Genomic DNA, 11,200 nt, shown 5'->3' on the forward strand with positions numbered 1-11,200 from the left:
AAAAAAAAATCTTATAACAAGAAAGTACCAGGCATGGTCAGAAACCTTCAAAACCAAATTTCCCTGAAAAAAAAAGACATCCGTATTTTAAAGTCATAGCTTAACCATTGGCAACGCCAGCCCAGAAATGCACTAAAAGATCAACTGTTCAAGGCTTTGTTTATCCAGGGGAAAACAGAACAAAAGAAAAGAAAAGAAAACAAAACAAGAGGCAAATTACAGAGACAATAAGCTTTTGTGATTAATTACTGAGAATAAAATTCAAGCTGCAGTTACTGATGGAGGAAAACGGTACGTCCAATTCATTTAAAATCAAGTTACATAAAAAATAAAGAGCTTGTTTTTAACTCCACCGAGACACTGAAGTTAGAACTGGAAAAGTTGCAAAACAAAATGCATTGAATTTTGTCCAAATTCCGTGTATTACATTACAGTCATCTGCTAGTGATTAGGAGCCAGTGAGGTCTGCTGCAAAATGCTTACAAAGGATATAGAAATAGTCTTAAAATCTGAAACAAATTAGCAATAGCTGGCCTTTAAGCATTTGATGAATGAGAAAAGATGGTAAGAAAATAAAAACCTCAGAATGCTTTTTAGATCAGCTGCCCTAAACAACCCTCACTTCAATTTCTAAAAGATCCAAATCAGCTGTGGCATTAGTGTGATGTAAATCACGGCACGACGTTAACGCTGGGAAACTTGCCTTGTTGGTTAAAGGAGAGTGAGAAGGGTTATTAACGTGTTACTTACCTCACCATCATCCTCTTTGATCTGGACCAAGTGATCTGGAACGAGAGGTGTAAAGGTGGTAGTGAGAAGATCAGCCTGCACCACTTTCTAGATGACTAGGAAATGTCACTTCAAGCTGGATCACTTGCTTCTGTTCTTTCTGTTCAGGTATTACGTACTTCAGAGCTTCACTTTTACCTTCCCTAAAAAGCCTGAAACAAAAAGGCAGAGCAGAACTCGAGGCCTGGCTCTTACAGCCTTAAAGAGTCCCACAAGAACAAGATTTAAACACTACTTCTAAATTTTGTGGAAGCAGTGAATGCCAGCGTTTGTCGGGTTTAAGAATGCATCCCCAACCCCAAAACCATTTGAGCTTTTATTTTTCCAAGCAAAACATTTATAAATTGGAGTCACATTAGATCAACAGCATATCATAGCAACGTAATCTCTACAGCAATTAAGGAAATGCCCTGGAAGCTGCCTTTTGTCCCCGCTTTGTGCTACAGGCTTTCTGTCCCCACACTGAACTTCAGTTCCCGTTATTCACATTGCCTTTGTTACGCTCTGGAGAAAGGAAACAAGCGTATCAGTGACAGCAGCACTGACAGAGAGCAGGAAAAGGAGGAGAACGTTCGAGGGCAAAGGGAGCTCAAAGGAAGCGAAGGACAGGGTCAGAGCCTCACAGCTCAGCACCGACACATCAGGGGCTTGCAGGCTGTGCCAGCTTAACAGCCAGAATCCATAAAAGGTATCTTAAGCCCTTATCTCTTCTTTAAGGCCCTGACCAACGCAGAACCTCAGTCACCAACACGAAAAGTGCCCGTGTGCTCTAAATGGAGGCAGTGTCACTGCAGGTACACCGAGTCACCGCGCTGTGAGACCAGGAGGAAACCCGAACCTACTGTGGGGCAGGTGAGAAGTCCTGCCCCTGGTACAGGGAGAGTCATTTTTCTGCGTAAAGCACCTAACCTTTCGCTCAAAGGCAAACCCAAATGCCGTCATCTCTGGCCCGCAAACCCCTTGCCCCCCCCCCGCCGGCAGGTGGGAGGGCTGAGGGAAGGGCAGGACCCGAGCGAGGAGTTCCCCGTAGCGCTTCCCGGGCGGGGAAGGGAGGGCCGTGTCCCCGCTATTAGTACCGTCCCGCCCGGATTCCGCCTCACAGCGCTCCGCCAGCACCATGCCGGGGCTCCGCGCCGCGCTGCCCGCCGCCCTCCTCCTCCTCCTCAGCTCCTTCCCGCCCGCCGCGGCCGAGCAGCCGCCGTGGCCGTGGGCTCCGGGCGTGATGCACGCGCTGAACCCCAGCGACCGCCAGGCCTCCAGGGCGGCGCGGACAGCGCTGCACTACAGCAACTACCACGGGGCGTCCCCCAGGCTGCTGCGGGCTCTGCGGCAGGTGCTGAAGGCTACCGCCAAGGTAGGAGGGGCGACGGGCGGCGGGGCAGGGGAGAGGAGCTGCCCTCAGGGCTGAGGGACGCTGAGCGAAGCGTTTCCCGCCTTCCCCACGCAGCAGCTGCACGGGGCGCCCGGCAGCCCCACACCGCTCCGAAGCGCTGTTTCGGTCCTCAAGTCTTCCCCAGGGATCCCAGTGGCTTCAGACTGGGATCTCTATGAAACATCGACGCCGACCGGCACACGTTTCACACATCGGAGAGAGAACTTCCGATCAAATTTGACGTAGCTACTGCATACCGTTCAGACTTTGCGCACGGCCTGCCGTCGCACACGGCGAGCAGCGCCTGGAGCCCCAGGGCACAGCTGCACGGCTCACACCGCCGCACGCGCTCTGTGGATGCAGCTGAGGGTGGCTGTGCTGGACGGGGCATTTCATTCTCCCTCTGGAACTGCGGCAGAAATCGATGACAAAAACGAACATTTGATACTTCTCACAAAGCACGCAGGTGCCCCTTCGTACACATGTAATACGGTGGAGGATAGGTCTCTATATTGCTGTGCCTGGCCAAGAAGGCTGGTTGCACCCTGGCTTGTATCAACAGTAGTGCAGCCGGCAGCCGGCATCCATCCCTCCATGCTCTTCTCCCAAACAACAGTCAGCCTGCCCAGGGAGCATTGGGGTCACCGTCCCTGAAGGTGTTCAGACCCTAAGATGCGGCACTGAGGGATGTGCTCAGTGGGCATGGTGGGGATCTCAGATTCTGGGTCTTTTCCAGCCCTCATGATTCTATGGCACAGCTCCCTGGAGCAGCGTGTGTGATGGAAGCAGTGCAGTCATAACCCCACAGCTAGCGGGAGTTGAGGGGGTGGTGCAGATCTTTCCAACCTGTAACTGAATATCTGCAAGATAGAGTAAGGAAAAGGGATTTTCTCCACCCAGCATTGCCCACGTGCCTTTCAAAACAGGAAAGAAGAAATTAGCTCCTGGAGAAATGAAATGCCTCATTATTTCCTCATGGTACTCGATGCTGTGCAGCACTCTGTAACCACTTTCTGCAGGTTATTTCCCCTTTTTCTTTGCATGCTCTGTAAAAACAAGAGGAGAAGCACAGCAGACATGGTCACTTCCTCCTTTCCTGTCCTTCCCTGTAAAAAATGAAAAGAATTTCCTGGAAGGAATGCACTATCTAATGCGAATGTAAGAGTTATGTTTTTTTTGTTTGTTTTTAAGAAGGCAGTTTTCCTATTTATTAGTCTATTGTTGGATCAAGCAAAAATAGAATAGCTTTATCAGGGAATTTAATCATGAGCGTTGTATTTAAAAACTGATATTATCATCCCACTAAACATTTAAATGGTGCCAATAAGAAACAGGACTGGAAAAAGCCTCCAGTACAGTAACTGTTAGATGAGGATTTTTCAAGCTCTGGTAAAATGAGCCTTCAGTGGCTCCTTCTTCCAGCAACCAGTAGTAGGCACATACCAAACACTGGCTGCAGTTCTCTGTTTTCTCATCGATTTTAGTTTAGCTTTTTAATTAAGTTTAGTTTTTTTAATTTCAGTGAGTATCTTCCAGGAAACAGCAGCATGCATCTCATGGGATTGTTGACAGTTGCACTTTAAAATATGTATTTGAGAAGTGAAGCTGAAGAGCCTGGAATTCCAGAGAGAAACTCCCATACTGCTGAGCAGCTAGGCAGGTGGATCAGCAGGGAAGCACAGAGGTAAAGCTAGTTAATCACTCGACTGAACTGCAACAGTTTCTAGAATTGGGGTACCAAACACTATTTTATGGCTGGAGATCTCTCTACACAAGCTCATCTTAACACACAACAGTGCCACGTCAGGACTATGGTACTGATATTAAAATAAGTCAATTAAAAGTTATCTATGAGTTTCTAACAGTCAGGTACTCAAGTCAGAGTGGGAAGGTAAGATCAGTTGCAGGGTAGCTTTATTATCTAGGGCACAGAAAGCAGCCGACTTTGCTGGCTTTTCCCTCCACAGCAGCCAGGGTAAAGCTGCCTGGGCTGGCTGGCAGGGATGTGTGGACCCCACACCTCTCCCTGTGTATACAGATAGTTACTTTTCTTCTTGGATGCTATCTTTTGACTACTTTCAGTCAGCCAGTGTTGTCTGATATCAAATATGCCTCAGCTCTTATTTGATTCACAGCGTGTGATGGTTTACAGGAATGCATTGTGGAGTAATAGTGAAAACAATAGTGGAAATCAAAGCAGTTTCTTCCGTAGGACAAAGCCCCTGACGTTGTAACCAGCAGGCAGGCTGCTGTGCTGAGCTACTTGAGGAAGAGGTTCAGCTGGAAAGCCCACCATTACCTTCAGTTACATCAGACAGCCAAGCTTCTCCAGCTCCAGCAGTCCAACTGTTTCAGTGTCTCTCATCTGTAGTACTGATGACAAGACAAAGAATAAGCCTAGGTTGCTGTGCTTCAAACACCAATACTTCATCAAATGAAGAATGCTAGAGATAGTAGCTCTAATAACAACATCACTTTACAATAATTAGAAACTTAGGCTTAACTGCAGAGATCATGAGCAATTAAAACCTTCTGTCGGTGTCCCCAAATTATTGATTCTTTCATAAACCTCCAGTTCAGAAAGTTAGTTTTCACCAGTTTGCTACAGTAAGAGTAGAATGTAAAGCAGTAACATGTAATAATCTGTCATTTTGATTTAAGACTAAGTAGATCAGAAGGACAACATTTTGGCTAGTGCAGAAAATGGGGGCAGGAGAGAATGGCAGAGAGAAGATTGCAAAGGTCTGAACTCATCCTCTCTGTTCCTTCATTACACTCTTGGTATAATGTGGGCCCAACTCCAGACTTGGCTCTTTGTAAAGATTTCATGAAGGTAAAAATAAGAAGTGACTAAAGCAATCTGTCATCAGCAGTACCTAACTGCAGATGTACCAAAGACAGGAGCTGGGCTCACGGCCTTGCCCTGTCAATGCTGACACGATGCTGTTGATGCTTTATGAAGGTATGGTGGGAACACAAAAGAACATGTTTAGATAAGTAAGACACACACAGGTGCTTTGGATTCTAACCTTCAACACTGTGCAAATGTCCAGATGCCCCTCCTGTTTACCTGAAGTGTACTGTGTTCAGAAAACAAACAGACTACCAAACAGCGCTGCTTCTGAACTGCAGTAATTTGACTTCAGTGTACACTGTATAGCTTGCACTCTCCAGTAAAATGCATTTTCTACACACTGCATCACACACCTCACAGAGGAAAACCTTGTTAACACTGTCCTACACCAGTAGTGTAAAAAAAAAAGCTAGAGGTTTTCAAGGGAGAATACCTCTTACCAAAACAATCTATGCAAAATGAACCAGCTTTCAGATACAGAATTAATGCAGCTTATGTGTCAGAAAGCTTATCTAGTAAATCACAGTGCAGCATACTAAAATACACACTTCACTCTTGACTGATTTCATCAAAGAGAGGCTTAGAAATATAACCATCAGCTAAACAACACAAAATGGCATTCTGCAAGCAAATAGTTGAATAAAGCTTTCCTTACTGTTTGCCACTCAGACTGCTCACTGGTCAGAAAATAATGGCTACAATAATGAAGTGGAGAGTATTTGGTACAAAGGCAGCCTTGCCTTCCCCCACAGTGCTAGTGGCACAGTCACAAGGCTGCACTGCAAGCTGAATCCTCCTCTCTTTCAGATCATTCCAGGAGTTGGTGTGAAGTATTACCTGCAGTTTACTACTGAAGACTACATAAATGGGGTAAGTTTACCATCCAACACATCTTAGAGTGTCTGTTAAACCCTAACACCTTCAAAGCGGTACATTTAAGTGTTTTTGCAAATGGGCCTTTCACAACGTAAGGACCTACTGTAAGGCTTTCACCTGTCCAGCATGGGGCACAGTTTGCTCTTTGTAACACCTGAGTATCTCATCTATCAGCTCTTCTCCTCTGCAAGGGTCCAACTGCAGTTTCCTGCTTTGCTTGCTGTCTTAGTAAGTCACATCAGGCAACAAAGCTTCTGAGTCAGACTTTGCAGTGGTCCAAACTCAGTGCTACACTGTGGTCCTCACCCAGCTGTAGCTCCTGCTGTGTCCACACACCACAATGAGAGCAGACATATGGCTGATTTTTTTTTTTTTTTTAAATACAACCATCTCTCCATTCGTTGTTACAGCTGTCACTAGCAATTTTACCACAAGCGTCTGTTCTTCTATTGCACACTTATAATATTCAAATTACTTCCAGAATTTAATACAAAGCATTAGATTACTTTTCTTTCAAGGCAGAAATATCAGACAATGAAAGTCCCATTATCAGCATTATTGCCTGAGAACTTGCAGACATTTCTAAGATGGCTCGGTACATTTCTGTTACATCTTGATTTAAAAGTTTTGTTAAATCACTTTCACCTTGTGGTTTAAATTTCTTTAACTTTCTGGAGAAAAAAATAATGTTATGTACATCCTTTAAAGGTTTTTTGGATCTTTGTACAGCTTCCTACAAAGCACCGCACGTTCCTTCTCCAAACGCATGCTTCACTTAGCTCTACAAAGAGCTTTTTAAGAATGCGTTGCTGGTAAATGAAGCGTTGATTAACGGTCACAGTCTGTAATTCTGCCTTTACAGGAAAATGCTGGGAGCTGCCTTGCTACAGTCTTGTACCTACAGAAGTCTCCGCCTGAAGTCAATATCAAGTGTGCTCACACTCAGGATAAGAAAGAAATCCAAGAAGAGGACAACAGATTTTACCAATATCTCCAGCATCAAACGAAACCAATAATTGCAAATGATATTCCAGGTACTCCTCCAAACAATCAACTGCACTTCATTTTATATCAAAGAGTTTGCACACAAGTGAAGGAACGTGCAATTCAAAAAGCACAAACCCAAAGTAGCACCCTAAAGCTGCAGGGCTAACTAGCAGAACAACTCACCTCACCACAAATTCTTGGGGAGACAAATCCAACCGTGTTTCGCAGCACAGTGGTAGCCAACACAATGTTGTGAACGTGTTCTGGTTTTGAAAAACAGACTGCAGTTTTACAGTCAAGTAAATGCAAAATATTCTGAAATAGTAGCAATTGCCTGAAGCCACAAACTTTCCACAGCTGTGGACAGGAATTCACAAGGGATGGGAAACAGAATTCTTCCATCCTGGAAATGGAGCACCCAGATACCTCTTTTCCTCCTGGTTAAGTAATGACCTCCACTACTGTGGATATTGGGTTTCCCACCCCATTGAGGGGAACTGGTGATTAACATCTCTTGGTAATTTCACTTCCATCATGCTGGCATACTTCTGCAGTCACAGTAAATTTAGGATCGATTCATTCTCCTCCCAGTTCACGACTGTTAAGCGCCTGCAGAAAGAGCCAGCTCCCAGGCATAGTGCCATGCCACGCAGCAATGCTCTGTGGTTTATCCTGTTTCTGATGAACAGCCAGAATTAATCATCTTTATATGACTCTCTTTCAGACAGCCATGGAAATATTGACCATGCCCATCTTCCGCTGTGGGGCTTGGCTATTGCTGGTAGCAGTTACATCATGTTGGAGAAGTCAACAGAGAACTTGGGTTACTTCATGGCACAAGTCAAGGCTGTGAAGCAGCGGGTAAGCAAATGGAAATTACACATCTGCCTTACAGGTGACAGCCTATAGAGTGGCAAAGAATAAAACAGCTGCCAACATCTCACACTCTCTGTAATGGCAGTGGTTCGTCCAGAAGTGGATCTGTTGGCTTCTGCAGGTTTAATCAGGAGATCTGAACGTATGATCCTGCTGTTCCTCAGCCCCATACCATGTGCTCTTTGCCCCCCTACCCAAACTTCAGGGTAGCACCAGTCCAATATGCATTCTGGTGAACGTACCTTACACCTACAGCCTACAGAATAGGAGTTCCCAAACTTTTTCTTACTCATCTGTGTGTTCATTTTTCACTCCCAAGTTACATAGAATAGCGTTTCTGAAGGAGAGTTTAATAGACAAGATTACCACATTTATTTGAGGATTAACTGAATGAATTATTACCTGTGTAAGCCTAGTTTCATGCCAGGGTACAGACATACACTGTAGTTACTGTCTTTGAAGTTTTATGCTGTAAGTGCTCCTGATTCCCCCTCTGTTTGTGTGCAAAAACCTGTCTTACTCCAGCCAGACATCACAGCCATCTTAAGCCCTATTCATCTCACTTTCAATGCAAGCTAAGCGCATCAAGTAAATCAGGGTAGATTCTAAACTTCAGCAGTGTAACTTGTGTTCTTATTTGTCTTCCTTTGATGCATGACCAGATAAGGAAGGACAGTGCTGTTGAGTTTGAATTCATGATCTTGCTCCACGAAACTCCAACGCAGGTAAGAAAGCATATCCACACAGTACCTACCTCCATCAAGAGAGAAACGGTATAAAGATCATAAAAGACAATTACTGTAAAATCTCTTCTCCAGAAAATAGATCTCTGTCACATGCACCTCATTTGGACACTCGGTCACCCTCTGAGGGTGAAATACATCTGCACTTCAGATAACCATCGGCTCGAAGATGGCTCAGGACAGGACTATGGATCAGCTGCTGGGATGTTCCATGAAAAGGAAGGGAATTTTTAAAAGCGACTGTTAGCTTGATGCACACATTAAATGGGAAACCTCTGTGTAACAGGCCTGAAGTTGTGATCATTTTTCAATCCAAGCCTCATTACAGTAAATTTGAATCATCAGTTCTTTCATCTATTTGTTCCAGAATGAACCTCTATAATTTCTCTAAATTAATGCTCTAGGGATCTACCTAAAAACTTTGCTACTATCCATACACAGATAAATATACACAAGTTGATTATGTCATCCTTGAGCAAAATTAATATATCAGATAAAAGTCTTGAGAAAAGTATTAATCTGTCACTAAGAGATATTTGCTGGTTTTTTTGAGATAGCTACCTGCTGATTTTTAAATAACCTCCAATAAAATAAATACCATTATACAGAGTGGAAGTTGGATTTTCTTTCACGATGCTGTTAGACCCCAGCTTTCCATCTTCTCCCGGTACTTGACCTTTAAAAGGCTGTGGATGAGCAGCAAAATCTTTCCCCACAAAGCCTTGCAGAAGCCAGTAACCAGCACCTGCACTGTCCCAGTCCTGCTGACGTGCTATCAGGGGTCTGTAATCAGCTATGAGGATTCAGGTATTTAATGTGAAGGTTTATCTGGGGTTATTTAGGCTGGGTGATCTGATATCCTCCCAGATTTAGGCATTTTACACAAGCTTATTAGAGTGATGTAATGTTACCAACTGCAGGTTTTTATGTCAGCACATAACAGACATTACAATAAATTCAGTGAAGCAGTATCTCACGTACGTTTTGTGTTGGCAAGACATTTCTCAACAAAAGCACGAAGTCAGAGCTTTCAATGGCAACATTTCTTCAGTTAAAAAAGAAAAAAGGTGATGAAAATATTTGTAGAATTACAGCAAGCACATGCTGTGCACTCTGAGGCTCTATTTTAGCAGTGCACTTAACTGCAACTTTGGTTCCCTTACTCCATTTTTGCCACAGCTCTCCGTATCCAGAAGAGAAGTACTTCCAGATCAGTGTCAGGCAATGCAATCTTAAGGCAGTTAAGCAACTGCACAACTGTAACTTCCGGACAAGTAGCAACCCTGCTGGAATCCAAAGGCAAAATTTCCACCAACTTCTTCAGGGCCAAAACTTCATTCAACCAACCACAGCCTGAAATGGTAGGTTTTTACTCAAGCAAAATTATTGGTGAGGCCAATGCAGTCGTGATCTGAGCTGAGGCTCAGACTGGTTCACAGTGAACTCTTCACATTAAGAAAAACCTACATAGTGTGCCTCTGTGTTGTAAGGGGCTGCGTTCAGACAAGAGAAGACCAAGTGCTGTCTTCCATTTTTACAGAATCACCACGGTTGGAAAAGACCTACAAGATCATCCAGTGCAACCATCCACCCATCACCAACAGTTCTCACTAAACCACGTCCCTCAACACAACGTCCAAACGTTCCTTGAACACCTCCAGGCTCAGTGACTCCTCCACCTCCCTGGGCAGCCCATTCCACCACCCGACCACTCTTTCAGAAAAGCAGTATTTCCAATGTCCAGCCTAAATCTCCCCAGGTGCAGCTTGAAGCCATTCCCTCTCATCCTATCCCCAGTTACACGAGAGAAGAGGCCGACCCCCAGCTCACTGCAACCTCCCTTCAGGTAGTTATGGAGAGCAGTAAGGTCTCCCCTGAGCCTCCTCTTCTCCACGCTCAACAATCCCAGCTCCTTCAGTTGCTCCTCATCAGGCTGTGCTCCAGACCCCTCACCAGCTTTGTTGCCCTTCTTTGAACCCACTCCAGAGCCTCAATGTCTTTCTTGCAGTGAGAGACTCAAAACTGGACACAATACTCGAGGTGCAGCCTCACCAGAGCTGAGTACAGGGAACTTTTTGCTGCTAGGAAGAGCTCAACTAAGTCAAAATCATACACACACAAAATCTAAGGCACTCCAAAACAAAGCTCATACTTCTTTCCTTCCTTGCATCCACTGTCCCCGCCTATTCACTACTCCCCCAACCTGTAGATCTTTCTCCCTTGTATTTAAGTCTAGTAGAGCCCACTGTGCCTCAGTTGTCCCTACAGAGTGCCACTCTGATCATGTGCTAGCTTTATGGAGAACCAGTACACATCTGGCAGAACCTATTAGCCAAGAATTCCCATTGTGACTGGCCTCTACTAAGCACAGTGTAAAGGCATAACGTAAATATAACTAAAAATGATAAGCACCCCATCTCTCTTTACACTGCATTCACATCACATACATAAAACATCCTTGAACTCTGATGAACAGGCTGTAACATTCCCTTATTTTTAAAACTCTCCAAATGTCAGAGTACCCGCAGGGCTTTTTCTTGGAACTACTTCCAGCTGAACATTTTCACAAGAACAAAAGCTACGGATGTGAGGGAATCACCAAAGATGTAGCCCAAAGCAACAACATGCTTCTATACGACACCATACCTGCACCTCGTTACCATTCACATGCCCCTGACAAATCTCTGACACTGTTCTCATTCC

The 11,200-nt window shown here is 44.7% G+C and overlaps 1 protein-coding gene across 1 annotated transcript; it reads left to right on the forward strand.

Annotated features, from left to right (window-relative positions):
- Window positions 1–1,906: 1,906 nt before the first annotated feature.
- Window positions 1,907–8,731, forward strand: LOC306949656 (ovocalyxin-32-like; the record flags this gene model as incomplete). The annotated part of the gene is made up of 6 exons (XM_079539649.1): window positions 1,907–2,143; window positions 5,823–5,885; window positions 6,754–6,925; window positions 7,603–7,739; window positions 8,417–8,479; window positions 8,573–8,731. 6 exons carry the CDS (start codon window positions 1,907–1,909, stop codon window positions 8,729–8,731), a joined length of 831 nt encoding a protein of 276 aa, XP_079395775.1.
- Between the last annotated feature and the right edge of the window lie 2,469 nt (window positions 8,732–11,200).

Source organism: Tetrao urogallus (assembly GCF_951394365.1).
Source record: "Tetrao urogallus genome assembly, chromosome: 9".
Taxonomy (NCBI): domain Eukaryota; kingdom Metazoa; phylum Chordata; class Aves; order Galliformes; family Phasianidae; genus Tetrao; species Tetrao urogallus.